General features: G+C 37.0%; 4 protein-coding genes across 10 annotated transcripts; 3 read left to right on the forward strand and 1 right to left on the reverse strand.

Annotated features, from left to right (window-relative positions):
- The first annotated feature begins 219 nt into the window (after positions 1-219).
- LOC120010372 (single-stranded DNA-binding protein, mitochondrial-like) lies at positions 220-5,309 on the forward strand. Of its 4 annotated transcripts, XR_005470869.1 has the most exons (8): positions 220-356; positions 552-727; positions 1,668-1,876; positions 1,983-2,083; positions 2,671-2,730; positions 3,209-3,261; positions 3,730-3,792; positions 5,194-5,309. XR_005470869.1 is itself a non-coding variant. In XM_038861148.1 (7 exons), the coding sequence occupies exons 1-6, from the start codon at positions 284-286 to the stop codon at positions 3,223-3,225; spliced, it is 636 nt and encodes a 211-aa protein (XP_038717076.1). In that variant the 5' UTR covers positions 220-283; the 3' UTR covers positions 3,226-3,261; positions 5,194-5,305. The 4 variants fall into 4 exon arrangements, 3 of the variants coding, with proteins under 3 accessions (XP_038717076.1, XP_038717075.1, XP_038717074.1); XM_038861148.1 differs by lacking the exon at positions 3,730-3,792 and having other exon boundaries at positions 5,194-5,305; XM_038861147.1 differs by lacking the exon at positions 5,194-5,309 and having other exon boundaries at positions 3,730-3,889.
- On the forward strand, positions 4,032-5,670 carry LOC120010374 (wall-associated receptor kinase-like 20). Its single transcript, XM_038861149.1, has one exon. The coding sequence runs from the start codon at positions 4,796-4,798 to the stop codon at positions 5,405-5,407; it is 612 nt and encodes a 203-aa protein (XP_038717077.1). The 5' UTR covers positions 4,032-4,795; the 3' UTR covers positions 5,408-5,670.
- Positions 5,671-7,194: 1,524 nt separating this feature from the next.
- On the forward strand, positions 7,195-10,774 carry LOC120010117. Its single transcript, XM_038860821.1, has 4 exons — positions 7,195-7,352; positions 7,915-9,093; positions 9,196-10,168; positions 10,337-10,774. Exons 2-4 carry the CDS (start codon positions 7,915-7,917, stop codon positions 10,591-10,593), a joined length of 2,409 nt encoding a protein of 802 aa, XP_038716749.1. The 5' UTR covers positions 7,195-7,352; the 3' UTR covers positions 10,594-10,774.
- An 881-nt stretch (positions 10,775-11,655) lies between these two features.
- Positions 11,656-15,648, reverse strand: LOC120010142 (protein DEHYDRATION-INDUCED 19 homolog 3-like). 4 transcript variants are annotated; one of them, XM_038860850.1, is made up of 6 exons: positions 15,326-15,648; positions 14,324-14,466; positions 13,504-13,599; positions 12,565-12,821; positions 11,958-12,040; positions 11,656-11,914 (listed from the first exon to the last, which is right to left on the reverse strand). In XM_038860850.1, exons 1-6 carry the CDS (start codon positions 15,405-15,407, stop codon positions 11,889-11,891), a joined length of 687 nt encoding a protein of 228 aa, XP_038716778.1. In that variant the 5' UTR covers positions 15,408-15,648; the 3' UTR covers positions 11,656-11,888. The 4 variants fall into 4 exon arrangements, with proteins under 4 accessions (XP_038716778.1, XP_038716777.1, XP_038716779.1 ...); XM_038860849.1 differs by lacking the exon at positions 11,656-11,914 and having other exon boundaries at positions 11,925-12,040; XM_038860851.1 differs by lacking the exon at positions 11,656-11,914 and having other exon boundaries at positions 11,925-12,040; positions 13,504-13,581; positions 15,326-15,646.
- Positions 15,649-16,024: the final 376 nt, after the last annotated feature.

Raw genomic sequence — 16,024 nt, forward strand, 5'->3', positions numbered from 1 at the left:
CAATAACTGGTATATTGGTAAAAAAAATTGATCATAACGGATTGTTTACACCTTTAAAGAAATGTTGCAATTGTACAAGATATATAGTGGCAGGCTGTGCACGGTCTGATTAATCGGGCCACCAAGACCAAATCATAACCAAGTGGGCCCAAAGATATCCATAACAGCATACATTACGGCCCGGACCGGCCCGGCCCAAAATAGTGTGCCCTACAAAATTAAGCTTCTAAAACCCTCCTTCTCCCCTTTGGCTCTCTTTGACAGTGAGTTTCGGTGCCTGAAAATGAGTTCGATAGCTGTGAGGATTGCAAAGGTTTTAAGAGTCTCTACTTCTACTAGGCCATTCTCTGCACTAGGTTTTTCTTCGTCTCAATTCCTCTCTCTTTCTCTCTCCCATCTCCATCATTATGTACGTGCCTATATAGCGGAATTTTCTCGAACAATTGGCGGGCAGTACCACATAATGATAGGAGTGTATATATGAGAGATTATCTGAATGTATTTGTTGATTTTATAATTGAATTCGATTTTTTGTATGCTTGGAGTGCCAGGCTCGCAAGGGAACTCAAAACCATGTTATTCAACTTCGTCGATGGAGAGTAACAATGATGATGGGAAAAATGATGTACTGGAAGAGGAGTTGGATGATATTATTGGCGGGAAGCCAGAATTGGAGCCTCAAAGCGTGAATCCCAGACGTGGTTGGGGATTTCGAGGTGTGCATAAGGTATATCATTGTATTCTACATTTCATGGATGTTTATGTTACGTTTGGAGTAAACCGAAACGCTGGTTTGTGTCTTCTGTTTTATTAGAAAGAACTCTTGAAACTTTAAATTTGAATATGTTTTGTCAAAGTTGACAGTGATTATTAATGTTTCCTATAAGGGCCTGTCCTTGAGAATGAACCTATAAATGGAGACTAGTATGTCTTCACTGGTTGCGGTGACATTTTCATATGTCCTGCTGTCTGCTAAGATGATTTGGGAGAGAAATGACCCTATGATTTAACTTTAAAATTTCCTCCATTTTGGACTTAATAAAGAGTATTTTCTGTTGGCTAAGCTTATTTGAATACTTGGCTCAATTGAACTTGGGATTGATTATACGTAGGCAGCAATGACTGCACCAACACGGCAGCAGGAAAGATGCTCTTTTTAAGTCAAGATCCGGAATCTGGAAAGAATGAAAAATATGGCATATTATGTGTTTGGTATTGAATATTTTAAAAAAGAAAAGAGAGTAGGCGAGTAGCAACAGAAAGGAGATAACAACAAGATTCCTTCTTTTTTTTTTGCGTCTTGATTTTCTGCCAGTCCTTGCCTTCTTTCTATATGGAAGAGGATTTGCTGCATGCTCAATTGCGTAGAGGTAGAGAGAGATGTGATTGGAATTTGACCAAAATTTGTTTGGTTTCTTAACTGAATTAAATCAGGAAAGGGGAATTGTCGCCTTTTCTTGTTCTTGAGTGTATCATGGATATGGGTTTGAGTACTCATTCCGATATAGGATGTGGCCATGTGGGTTTGAGTTGCTAGTTGTTTTTGTTAAAATTTAATTTAATACCTTGACATATGATCTGATTCTTTCATGTTTGAGCTTTAAGTTGCCTATTGTTTCTATGTTGCGCTCCTTATATTTAATGAAAATCTTAGCGGTTTTATGCAGGCAATTATTTGTGGAAAAATTGGGCAAGCTCCTGTGCAAAAGATCTTGAGAAATGGCCGAACTATAACCATCTTTACTGTTGGTACGGGGGGAATGTTCGACCAAAGACTTGTTGGAGCAAAAGACTTGCCAAAACCAGCACAATGGCATCGAATAGCTGTCCATGATGAACCCCTCGGAGCTTATGCTGTTCAGCAGCTTGCAAAAAAGTAGCATGTCCTTGTCTTGTGAAAACTTAATTTTGATTAACATGATACTCAAGAAAATAATGAACTGTTTATATATTATTTCACTGATGAATGGAGCTTGATGCAGCTCTTCAGTTTATGTTGAGGGTGAGATTGAAACTAGAGTTTACAATGACAGCATCAATGGAGAAATTAAAAACGTGCCAGAGATATGTGTTCGTCGTGACGGTATGTTAACTTCAATTGATTATTCTTTACTATTGCTATTTTGTTAATTTTTTATGGCAATGCGCAAACAATTACTGCAGTTGTATATGTTGTTAGTTTCTTCTGGTGATACGTAAATTACTACTGCTTTCGGACAGTGGTAATTCCAATACAAACAGTAGTAATTATCTTGCTAGTAAATGATGTAAACTTGGCATTTTAAACATATATCTCATTTTGGCTCAGCCAAGCTCCTTCTATTGTTCAAAATTATATTTGTTTTGAACTTTTGACCATTCATATTCCAATAAAGTAAACCTGTCTTAGTGCACTGTAATAACATTTATCTCTTGCTTTCAAAAGAAGAAAAGCCATCTTTTTAATAATTTGTTCCATGAAGCCTAATTCAGGTCAAGAAGGGAATTATCTAGTTTCTTTTGATGCAGTCTTGAATTATCTAGTTTTGGAAGAATGCATGCTGCTCTCATCTTGTTTTGTATAATATTCTTAAGCATATTGATGGACATTGGTTGCATTAACCTAGAATTTCAGTATGCTCTGCAACTAGAACATAATAGAAATACTTACTAGTTTCTTATTTCATTCAGGAAAGATTCGTCTTATAAAAGCTGGAGAACGTGTCAATAGCATATCCTTTGAGGATCTCCGTAAGTATTCTTTTACACCTTTTACCGTCATCTGCTATTGATTGATAGGATTGTCCCACATCGGAAGATGTGGGAGCTAAGGTGTTGTTTATAGGGGGGAGGTATGGGCCTCCCTTAGTACCCAAGGTTTTCTAGTATGGGCTGGGAGGCCTTGGGTACAGTTGGCCCATATGGGTGGGTGTCGGTTGGGCCTTGGGTGTTGAGCGTGTATGGGCGCGACTCTTATCATTGATGAATGTGTTGTCATACCTAGTCTATCAATAATGAAAAATTGATTAGTAATATGACTCCTACTGTCAATAATTTCTGGTTTGCACCTTCTTGGTGCTTTCAATAAAACCTTTTCCATAAAAAAAAGGCAATTTTATTGTTGATATGATTCTAGAGAAAATAACGTGCTTCTGCTATAGCAGTTGTTTTGTTTTTCGATGCGTCACTTTTAAATATTGAGACTAATTCTCTCACCTTTTTCTGTCAGGAGAGGGACTATTTTAGTCGTTTGTGGATATTTCATTCTCCAAGAGTACAAGAGTAAGAAACTAACATTATTTCAGCTTGTATGATTGTAATCAGACTAGAGAAAAATTCTTGACTTGTTTTGGTTTTCGAATTTGTACCATTTTCTTGTTGAATTTATATCTTCCTATTATGCCCATCGTAATCTCTCTCTCTCTCAATTTGTGGATGTTTTCACATAGACCTACATTTGTTAAAATCATAATAGTGCTTTCCAAAACATGAGGGAAATAAAACGTTTATATTTTTCATGTTTTCTATTAGTTTACTTCATTTGCGTTGTTGCCCAAGTATGAATCCTACTAAGAATCCAGGGAAGCGGATTATCACAGTAAGTTTTTTTTCAATGGAAATTTCACAATAAGTTTAGCCATGCTATACATCCCCGAATCAATGCTGTATTCTGAAAGTGATTCTTTTCTATTAGACCATGAGCATACTGATGTATGTTGTCTAAAAGATCATTGGTTTGATTGGTCCTAGGTGGTTTCGGCCTACTTGAAGGATGGCACATACATTAAACGCGTAAGAACTTAAATAATCTTTGTAAGTAACTTTCAATTCCCACAAATTTCAAAGATGTTTTGGTTATAGCAGAGCAATTGGAGTTGACATGTGGCGAGCTTAAGCTTCATTAACTTTATTTTCTGCCAATCTTTGGCTCTTATAACCTTTTTTAACTGGAGAAATGTGACCACATTCTCACATTAATGGCTTACTAATGCTAGAATGAGAGGCACTATGCTTTTAACTAATAGAGCACTTTAGTTTGTCTGACCTCTTAACCTCCTACTGTACAATATTTTTTATTAACTAATTGACCACTTAAGGAAATGGAGCTCCCTCAAAGGGAAAGTGGTAGCCTATAAAATTCTAAAGAAGGAAAGTGGGATTAGAGTGCCAGATTGTTTACTCTATTGTTCTGCACACGCATTGTCTAAGAATTATTTGATATGCATTTCAAAGAAGTAATTGTACTGAACAAGTCCTATGATTGTTACACATCACCACCATAGATTGTCCTATTATGCATAGCACTTCTTTATATATCTGATGCCCACTAACGCTTACAACTTTGATCAATTTGTTTAGACTTCTAGCTTTTCTTTCGCCTAAATGATCTGTTCACAGGACTTATTGAGGGTGTAATTTCAGATGTTTTGGCCTATCAGCCAATGTTATGTTATTTGTGACTATGAAAATAATGTCGGTGTTTCATGGTTGATTTGTGACTAATCATTGTTGAAGTTCATGGAGGTCACATAAACCTGGTGACTATTTAATTTTTTCTTTAGACGCTAGTGGTATATTTTATGGTCTCTTTTACTCTTGCTTTCAGAGCAAAGAAGGTACATGCTTAAACAAGATTGGGTGATAGTGCACTTCTGTGGGACTTGAAAATCATATTTCATTTCTTTATTCCTCTAATGGTCAATCTAACCACTAAGAATATGAATATAATTATATAACTGTATTCCTTGCTATAAATAGGTATCTAGTTTCTTGCATGCAACATTGATATCCTTCATTCTTCCTGTGAACACTAGAGATGATGGTTCTAATCTTTATTGTGCTCAGTTTAGTTACTCAAGTGTCAGCCCTTGATGCTTGTCCTAAATGTGGCAGCATTGATATCCCTTACCCACTTAGCACAGCTGATGACTGTGGTGATCCTAGGTACAGAATTTATTGCAACAATGGCAATTTAGAGTTCCTGTCGGCTGAAGGGCTTTATTATAAGATCCTCAGCATAAATCCAAGTACTTATAAGCTTGTTATTAGTCCTCCCCAAGTACCCCCAAACATGTGTTACTCTTCTGATGTAAGCGTAGGTGGATTAAGGCTTGACGATAACTTGCCTTTCAACATATCCAGTCGTAATACTGTCATGTTATTGAACTGCTCTGAGTCAATCCTTTTGTCTCCATTGAACTGTTCATCAAACAGCATTTGCAGGCTGTTTGAGGAAGCCAGGGAGGGAAGTGGCTGTAAAGGTACACTTTGTTGCCATTACTTGAAAGATGGATCCATGAACGCGCATAGGATTAGAGTAAGGATTGGAGGCTGCACTGCTTATACTTCTGTAGTGGATATAAAGCCTGAAGACCCTATTGATTCATGGAACTATGGCATTGAGCTCCAATGGATTCCTCTGACTTGATTTAAAATTTTTCTGGCGTTGATCTAAAATGCATTAGTATCAGTCATTTATTTCGCATCGTTGTTTGGCAGTCGGGAGTTCATCGCGTACCTTCTGTTCCCTGTGTAAAATTGGTTGTTGTTGGGTGTCGATTATGCTATGTGTTCACTGTGGTGGTTCCCTTGTTATTCTTACTTCAATCCTACGATGACTGTATGAATTGTGGCAGAGGTGGTGCTTGTCAAATGTTCCAATTCTATTGGTATTGCTGTTTCTTTTCTTTGTTTCTTGGAGTGAAAAAAGCAATCTGTTGGTTTTCTGGGGTTCCAATAAAATAGCAAGTTAACCAAAAGTCTGCAAACAGATCTTATTTGAAGGCTTGGTTTGAAAAAGGTATTGTAAGAAAAGCATTCCAAATTCCAATCCACTAATATTATTTGTGGGTTCACTTAACCTAGACCATCCATGGATGGGCAAACCCATATCTGAAAAGTCCAATCTTAAATGGGCTGTTTGGCCCATGTTATGCCGGCAGGAGCAAGTTCGTATATTCGTCTCATATATTTTGAAAGAGGTTCAATCCATTCTTTGAACCTAAATATATATATCAAAGAGAACAAACTTATTGTTACAATGACCCAAAAATTAATTTAAAAAAATTGAATGAATTCTTTTTAATGTAATCACATAACTCTGTCTATTTTAACCATTTGTCTAAACTTATCTTGCTATTAGGTGAGAGGGAGTGGGGACTCTTGTCCAACTTATGTTGTCGTTAGGTGGGAGTGGAAACTTTTGTCCAACTTACTCTGTCGTTATGTGAGAATAATAATTTTTATTCCAATTTATCATGTCGTTAGATGAGAGTGGGAAATAATTTTAACGAGATGAACTAAGTTCTTATTTCTAGCCAACACGACTGCAAAGTGGACATAAAATTGGCGTCTTTGGTACCAATAAATCAATAATGAAAATTATGGCAACAACAGAAAAACTTTTAATTTCTTTTTATGTTGGCAAACAAATTAGGAAGCAAAAACAATCATATTAGTATCATAAATCAACAATATAACATGAATTTCATTCTGTGAATCAAATTAGTCATGATATTTTACCTATTAATTGCTAAGTTCTTTAAAAACGCATCTTAACATTGCCTCCATTAATTAGAAAAACCTTCTCATGGAATTATAATCACAAATGGCTAAGTTAAGAAGGAGTATAACACCCCTTTCTATTTATGTCTAAAATTAGGAATGTCAAAACTATGTCCTGTCCGAATGATCGAATTTGTCTGACCCGGATTAAACCAAGTTTGGACTAAGTTATATGTCTGAAATCATGGTCCAAACATAAAATTTTTGTTCGGTTTAAAACCGGGTTCGTGTCCAAACATATAAATCTTGTTCAATTTAGTTGTCCAGACCATAATCCGGATTAATTTATTGTTCAATTTACTTGTCTGAATTTAAACCAATCCAAGTATGGTCAATTAAGTACGTTTGAAATCCAATTCAGGTTAGGGTCCGGAAATGTAAATATTTCGTAAATACGTGATGTTGTCTGATCCGGAATTGATTTTTTTTGCCACCCCTATCTAAAATGTCATATATTATCCTAGGTAAAGTTTTAATTATCACTATATGTTCCAAATAAGAAAACAGCAATTAGAAACAAAATAAATGAATGAATAAAAAAAGTTGCATATAAAACAGAAGGGCGCATTGGTATTTTCAAAAAACAATATTTGATCTTAAAATTAAATTAGGGAGAAAAAAAAAACGTAAAATTCGAGGCTCTGTAATAAGAAAGTGTTAATCGAATATCAAAATGCATTACATATCTGTGAACGTATAAGGGACAAGGAAACGCAGCAACTGCCAGCACCAAGAACAGAATCAGAAACAAGAGAAAGGAATAATCTTTAGATATATTTTTCTGTCTTCGGTGTTCTTCCTCCTCTCAGGTACCAGCAGAAGTTTCCCTTCTCTAGATTTTGTCTTTTTGTTTTCATATCTGATGTATATATACAGGTAGGTAGGCAGTTGTGGCTTAATAATCTATTGTTTCAGTTTCTGGGACTTTCTTGGATGTTTTTGCACATATGACCTCTATTTGAATTATTGATTCTGTATTGGGCGAGTTTAAAGTGTCGGAGGTGGTGTCTGATGTTGATTTTTTTCAGCTTTTGAGAGAATTCAAGTAGAATGAATTAGGATTTATTGGTTTTTTGTGAAATGGGTTTTGTTTAGTTTTTTGCTTTACCTTTTGGGTTATTGCTTTCTGTGACCTTTCAGATCGGTGGGAAGAGATGATTGAAAATGGTTGTTTTCTTTCGCGAGATTGGGTCAATTGAATTTTCCTTTTTGAGTGTAATCCAAGCAAGGAAGAAAAGAATTCCCGAATATTGGATTTCTATGGATGCAATTTGATTTCATATTTGTGTTTTTAAGTTTATAATTTTCTGAGTTCATACTGAGTCTGATATTAGGGCTTTTGGGATTTTGTTTTTCTGTGTGCAAGAATAGATGGGAAGGGGAGGGAAGGCTATTTCTAAGAGAAGAATTGGAGATAATAACAGCGGATCCGATGATTCGGATGAGGATTATGTTGTTTCTGATGAAGAAAATGAAGTATCTGGTGAAAACTCCGAGGGATTTTGCGATTCCTTAGATGGGGATGCATCTGAAGAGAGTTTTGGTAGCTTTGTTGACAGGGAGGAGCTGGAGGAGGAGGAGGAAGTGAAAAAAGTAAAGAAGGTTGTTAAATTGGGAGCAAAGAAGGGTTCTTTGCCAAATGGGAAAGCTGAAGGTAATAAAACAACTCGAAAGAGAAAGAGGGTATCTTATGAAGAGGAAGATGACGATGGTGACGATGATTACATTTATGATGAAAAAGATGATGATGTAGATGGGGACGATGATGATGAGGAGTTTGTACCCTGTCAAGATGATTATTTTGACGAAGAAGAAGAATCAAGGGTGAAAAGGGAAAAAAAGACTACTAATCTGAAGGGGAGAAACCGGGGTATGAGGAAAAAGGGCCCTGCTAGATCCCAGAAAAGGAGGAAGAAAACTGTGTTTCAGAAGAAACCTTTGGCTAAGAAAGGAAGAAATAATCGTAGGTTGAAAAGGAAAGCACGAGTAGACAATGATGCTGTTAACTATGATGATTTCCTCGACAATGATCCTGCTGACAGAAAAGGGAGCAAGAAAAATTTGAGGGGAAGAAAAAGGAAACTTGCTGTATCATCAGATACTGATTTTGTGTCTTCAGGATCTTCAGATTATGAGTATACCATATCTGAGGAAGAAAGAGAGCAAATAAGAGAAGCTGGTGAACTTTGTCCGAATTTGAGAACACATTTGAGGAGTTCACTGTCTTCAAAGATAATGCAGGAAGATAGGAATTTACAGCAACAAATAAATCTGCTAGGAAGGAAAGGTAAAGAGAAGATAGAAGGGGCGAAATGTCAGTTAGGAAAGCAGGTTTGCGGAATCTGTTTCTCTGAAGAAGATAAAAGGAGATTGAGGGGAACATTGGACTGTTGTAGTCATTATTTCTGTTTCACTTGTATTATGGAGTGGTCGAAAGTGGAATCTCGTTGCCCTTTGTGCAAGCAGAGGTTTAAGACAATCACTAAGCCTGCTAGGTCAGCAGTTGTTGGTTTGAGAGATGTGTTGATACAAATTCCTGAGCGTGATCAGGTGACTTTTCTGCTTACATTTTGTTGTATTATGCCTTTTTGCTAAATCTTCAAGACAATGTTGACTGTATCCTGGTTTAAAATGGGGTTATTGTTTATACAGGTCTATCAACCATCTGAGGAAGAGCTCAGGAGTTACCTTGATCCATATGAGAACGTAATATGTGCAGAGTGCCATGAAGGTGGGGACGATGGCCTCATGTTACTCTGCGATCTCTGTGATTCATCAGCTCACACTTACTGCGTTGGTCTTGGGTGGCAAGTTCCCGAAGGTAATTGGTACTGTGAAGGTTGTAGACCTTTTGCTCTGGGATCCTCAAGTTCACAAGCTCAAGTTTCTTTGTCGGATCAAAGGATGACAAGCAACAATGTATTTGGTAGACCATTTCCCGTTATAATGGGTGGAAGTTTGGATCCCTCTCTAGTTTCGCCTCGCACACCATCAACTCAAGCATTTGGGAATACCCACTCTCCCAGATTTCCTGTTGGAGAGGTTCCACCAGCTTCTCCAGCATCTTTAGCTGGGGCACCAACTCTATCTGGGAGGCGCTGGATACATCGCCAAATACAGTATCTCCTTTCTATGAGCAGAATGAATCCTACAGAAAGTAGAACAGATGGGATTTCAACCGCCAATTTGGCTACTGATTTTCTGAACTCTCAAATTGACCAGGACAGGGAAACAGCCAGACAAAATACAAGGGCGCAAGACATGGAGACATCACATTGTGCTTTCTTACAAGAGAGATTACAGAATAATTCTTCTACGCCAACACAAAGTAGGGATTTTGTTTCTTCAGGATTAAGCCATTTGAGACTGCAGGCAATTCAGGATCCTCCTTCTACTGTGAATGTGGATGAATGTGTCAATTTGACATTATGGCCTTACCTTGGAGGAATTAATTCTATGTTGGGTAATGAGGAACTGCGGCAATTCAGCAGATCCAGTGTTGTTTTAGATGGTAATTTGCCCCCATGTCCTGTTAGACAGGAGAGCCAATTTTACATGGCAAAGGAGCAATTGCAATCATTGGTCAAAAGCCATTTGAAAAATTTATCCCGAGATGTTGATTTAGGTATGCGCAGCTAAATTATTTTGTCCAAAAAGTTCTAATATTTAGATGAGCATTCCTCTGATGCACCCATGGACTTTTTTGTGTGTGTGTGTGTGTTTTTAACCCATGGACTACTTAGTCTTGGTTTGAATTGGTCCATCCTCTGATGCAGATTGCTTTCTGTTGCAGACAATGGTACTTATAAGGAAATTGCCAGGAGTTCTACTCATACAATCTTAGCTGCTTGTGGACTTGATCACAAGAAGAGAGAGGTGCATGCCCTGCCTGCTCCACCAAATTGTACTCATGATGCTGATAGAGCCGCAGATGGGCAGACTAGTCTAATGGAAGGATGTTGCTCTTCGTGTTTCGATTCTTTTGTAAGGTATGTGGTGAAAAGTATCCTGGACACAAGGATGCCTCAATGGTTGAGTTTAGGTCTTTAGGAAATAGCCATGCACTATTGTCTTCTGACACTTTTTTTTGGTAGTTAGGAGCTAGAAAAGAATTCAACCTCAACATGTTTGTAGAGTTCATTTTACTGACATTGAGCACCAAAAAGGATCTATTCTTGATTTATCACATCAATAATATTCAGAAAGCACAAGTGATTGGTGTGCTTTTTTACTTGGTCTTTTTTTTTTTCCTCAGTATTTTGGGTAGGAAGAATCTAATTTTGCGTATGTTGTAAGGGCCACACGGTTTAATTATGGATTTTTTTTGTAGTAGAAATCCACAAGATTGGGGAACAAAACATGTTTCTTACCAATAATTCTCTAATTTAATGAGAGTCTAGTCACATTCCAAAATTGGATCAATTCAAATACTTAGCATATCTATAATCCCAGGTAAAAGTTGGATCAGTGGAGGGTCCACTTGTTTTGCTTTGTGTGTGTTGTTTCTGTTTGGTTTCCTGGCGAATTTAATAAAGCCAAGAAAGGTTGGAAGAGTAGATGTGGAAAGGCGATGACTCTTGTTTCAGTTACCTTTAACAAAGTTGTGGGGCAGTTGCAACCACAAATTCATAATAGCAATAGACAAATTGCAATAGACTTCAGCCTGAATTTTATGACCCTATTGAACGACTAACCACCACGGTCACAGACTGGTTCCTTGGGCATTTCCACTCACCGACGCTTCCTACTGTCGCAGAAGTGACTTGGCTCTTCACCTATGAAAGGCGATTTCCTTGTAAAAGCAGTCCTCTTTCTGATAAAACAATGAAGTTTTTTGGGTGGGTTGGTAGAGTTGATCGTGGTAATTAGTTGTAAATATGTGAGGTCTCCCGCACGGACTTTGACATGGTCCTTCCCGTCATCAATGAACGGGCTAGGTTGACAGCCCAAGTTTAAAGTTGACTCAACTGTTCGATGGACATGTTGGGTAGAGAAATTCAGGGTTACTAAAAATAAGATAGCTTGTATAAAATTTGTCATAGCAATCAACCTAGTCATGACAAAAACTTGCAAAAGACGAGATGCATCAGTTGCAGCAAGAGTACCACATTCAAAAAAAAAAATTACGATTTTATTTTATAAATTAGATAATAAGAAAGTCTGCTCATAAGAAAGTCTGCTCAGGTCTACAAGCTCAAGTATATAAGCTAACATAAATTACATTCATTCAACCTTATTCAATACTAGATTTAACACATTAGCATGGGCATTAGAAAATACAGACAGACAGACTCTTGCAGAGCTATTGATTCTAATTTTGGAGTTCAGTTCTGTAGAGTCCACTTTTATAAGATATCATCAAGCATGGTAGTTTTGTAGAGTCCACTTTTATAAGATATCATCAAGCATGGTCGAAAGGAGTAGCCCTTGTACAAACTCACATCTTTTCGCCTTTTCCTCCTGATCCTTGATTGAGAGTGGAGCTGCCTTAACATTTCTGTCACCAAAATCAAAGTATTAAGCACTTCTAAACGATTCCAAATATGGTTTAGGTATTGTAGCAAGCCTATAACACAAAACTGGTCACTGCACAAAGAGGACCACGCTATGAAACAGAATAAAAGTTCCAAAGAAAAAATGCAAAAACATTGGAGATGACTAAAACGCCAAAGCAATGGTAAGAGTGAAAAGTACATTGCTTCCTGTACATAGCTATTTCCCTTCGACAAGATGTTGACTTCGGCTATGTATATGGAGGTTTGCAGGGTTAACGATAATTTGAAATTGAATCCTACGGAGTGTCCTCTATCTCAAAACATGAAACCAACCATTCCTTCCGGTTCCATTTTACACAAATTTTTACATCGACTTTCATCTCCCTAAGAGATGGTGTGCGTACCCATGAAAATAAAATCTGAAACAAGCACCGTGAAGCAATATGCTGAAAATGACAAGCTATTTAGCACACCAACCATAAAGGCACACCAATAATGTTAAGTAGATGAAAGAGTAATAACATACACTTCTGATTTGATCTGGTCTGAGCTTTTCTTGGCTGAGCTCGGTTCAGCAGAAAAAGAAGGCCGAGAGCTAGTGTAATCGTCAGCTATAGGCAATATAAATGAAGACAACAATGGATCTGATGCAGCATTAGATGAGGAGACTGTACAAGAAGAACCCCCAAAAAGGGATTGTAGATTTCCTTCTCGCAGCTCCTTCCTCAACAAAGAAAGTGTCGAATGAGATCCACCTTTACGTGATTTCCTCTTACGCTGCATGTAACCACTTGTTAAGGAATCCAAAATATTATGTCAACCTTGACTCTACTCGGATACAATAAAGAATAAAAAACTTAAGATTAGCATGGCTGATCACCAAGCCACAAGGAAAAAACTAACTTCGGATAAGAAATGATTTAGGAATTCGGTAAATCCGTATACAAATGGTTTTTTCCCTGAGGTTCACAACATTTTAAAGATGTTAATCAGCCTTAACAAACAAATATAGTAAACAAAAATCTTAGTAATAGATTGACAAAGAAGCTAGCAAAATCAGTGTTCTCAATAGATTCTAGAGCCAATGTTTCTCACTGGATTGGGTAGAAAACGTTCACAAATGAACAGAGATTTCAAAGAAAACAAAATACAGTGGGTGAAATAAGGAAACAAAGTAAGAACTGTATTCATAATCTTTCCAAACTCTTGACAAGAAGACAAGTTTCTACATATCAGAGTGATATGGTACCTCAAATAATTAGGATCCGACACTTTTACATGTGCACCAAAATCTAAAAAAAAAATGTTGGTTCTGACCAAAAAAAGGCACATGGAATGCATAAGCACCAGTCACCAGCAAACTCTTTCATGGGAAAAGCAAAAAAAAGTAAACTCTCTATTTCTCGAACAATGGAAGGGAATATGCCAAACAACATTTACACAAACATTAATATAAATAGGATATCCTGAATACGTTCCCATGTTGTAGCGTTATGTGAGCAACCATATCAATCCCAACCCTCAATGCACATACAGGACAAACCTGCAAACAAACAGCCTCCTTTATAAGAAAAATAAGCTTCAGTGAGTACTTGTCCCCATTGGATCATAACAAACTAATATCCATAATTAACAATTAGAGCTAAACCTCCAGATTTTATGATTTTTAATTGGAAATCAAAAGACACTATTACATCCAGTCCAAGAGCTTAAGACACACCATCATATGCACATAAGCCGCCCTTGCGTGGCAAGACTAAAAAAATCCCATCTCTTACAGAAGAACAGCCTTATATCGGCTGAACTAAAGCTCGTTATTTGCACATCCTGGTAAGGACTTAGCCACACCAATGTTAAGTCTCAAGAGATTGACATAGCTAACAACAACACCAACAGAATACAATTCAACTGATGATCTTCTCAACTCCAAAATTAAAGAACTCTTTTCACCATCAGGATAATATAAGATTTAACATCACATATATGAAAAAATGAACACCATATCAAAGTGCCAGGGGGTAATTTAGAGAATTATTTATTCACCACTCAGATAAAATCAAGTAGTTTGGGATCAAGGTTTGTCAAGCACATTTAAGTTAAATTTGTGTGTGTGTGTGTGTGTGAACATGGGCATGGCAGAGAGGGGTAGATGTCAAACAGTAATCACATGCGAGAATTCAGAGCCACATGAATGGGCTCATAAAAGATCACAAGAATGTATGTCCAAAATTTTAACTCCTCTATAAAAGACTTTCAGCCATTGACAGGTATCAAAGGAGACATACCCCATTCTTTGCCTCCATAGGATGCTCATCATCAATGTGGCAGCACAATCCAACAATGTCAAAATATTCTGAACAGAAAGGGCATGGAAACTCCTCCCTTATATCATCATCTCCATCAACTTCTTCAAACACCATGTACATATCTGCGATTGTACAATATTATTTTCCAACTTATTTTATGCATTAATATTATCAGTATGAAGGAGCAAAGTTCCATAACCATGACTTTCACAAACCATAAGTGATAAGTCTCCATTGGGTTAAGGAAACATAACTATTTTAAAAGAAACAGAAAACAAAAGAGAAATTAATCCTCGTGAAACTAAACCAAATGGTAAGATGGTATTAAGATGGCTGAGATTAGAAATCTTAAAAGACTATAACACACACATCTGATGCTATATTCCAGTTTCCCTCTATTTCCCCACAGCTTCAACTTATTATCATGCATTGAAGTAGAGATTTTCAAGCCAAAATACTTCACGTAATAGTGTTGTTTGGTGGGGGGGACAGATTCTGTGGTTTGAACTAAACTTGCTATGAAGCAACTCTACCTTTTGCTTATCCCATTTCTCTTATGAAACGAAGTGTTCAAAATATCAAATTCTTCCCTTTATACATACATACATGCCTTGCAATCTATTATTACAATCAACCCACCATCACCACGAAGATTTTAGAAATAAAAAGCACAAACAAAAGTACATGACTTCATTTCTTACTCTAAGCAACCTTAAAAATGTGCGGAAACAGTAAAACTAACGTCAACAATGATGAAATATTATGAAAGACCTTTCTTTTTGTATCGTACGCAGATTAAAAGCATGTAAATTTTTTAACTCTACGATGCCCACAAAAAGAAATGTTAAAAAACTCTTCCTTACCAGCTCCGATACTATCAAAGACACTTCTGAACATCAATACCTCAAAAATCCCATCATTTCTAGAAAATTGTGAACTTTACTAACAAACAACATGAATAGAAGTCTCAATCGAGCTCACCAGATCGCGATTGAAGAGCGGACTGATACCGCTTAGAGTTAGAGGACGACGAAAGACGAGCGCTCCACGAGTCAGCATCCATAGCTTCTCGTCTCTCAATTCAAGATACCAACCAAAGTTTAAATTTTTTTTTCGTAAATCAAAATAAATTAGAGAGCTTTTCTGTCTCGATCGATTCGATGAAGCTCGATCTTCAATCCAATTCAATAAAAATCCAGTTTAGTAAATTAACAGAGAAAAAAAGTGGGCGGAATCGACAGTGATGACGAAGCTGAAAAAGGGTAGGTCTTAGCTTAACCTTTATGAGGAGCTTGAAAGAGGAGAGAGTGAGTGAATATATAACTGTGAGCTTCACCCAAAAATAAAATAAAAAATTAGTGAAATTTTCACATAAGCAACTGTGAAAATCTTTTTGAGAGAGGTCATTGTCTGTCTTTGACACGCAACCTTACCTCCAAGATTAGTCCTGAACTTGTTATGTGGGTTATTTGACAGCAAAACTCCCACATCGGTTGTGTGTATTCCTCTTAAATAGTATATAAGTTCTCTACCACACACTTTTTTGCCTGTGATGATTACTCACGGGTAGTGCGTAGTTGTTCTTGTATCAATTAGGTCAATTGATCGAGATTCCATAAAAAATAACTAGTGATTCAGTGATCATTTTGGAAGTTGTGACATAATTATCTTTGACTAAAA

Source organism: Tripterygium wilfordii, chromosome 12 (assembly GCF_013401445.1).
Source record: "Tripterygium wilfordii isolate XIE 37 chromosome 12, ASM1340144v1, whole genome shotgun sequence".
Taxonomy (NCBI): domain Eukaryota; kingdom Viridiplantae; phylum Streptophyta; class Magnoliopsida; order Celastrales; family Celastraceae; genus Tripterygium; species Tripterygium wilfordii.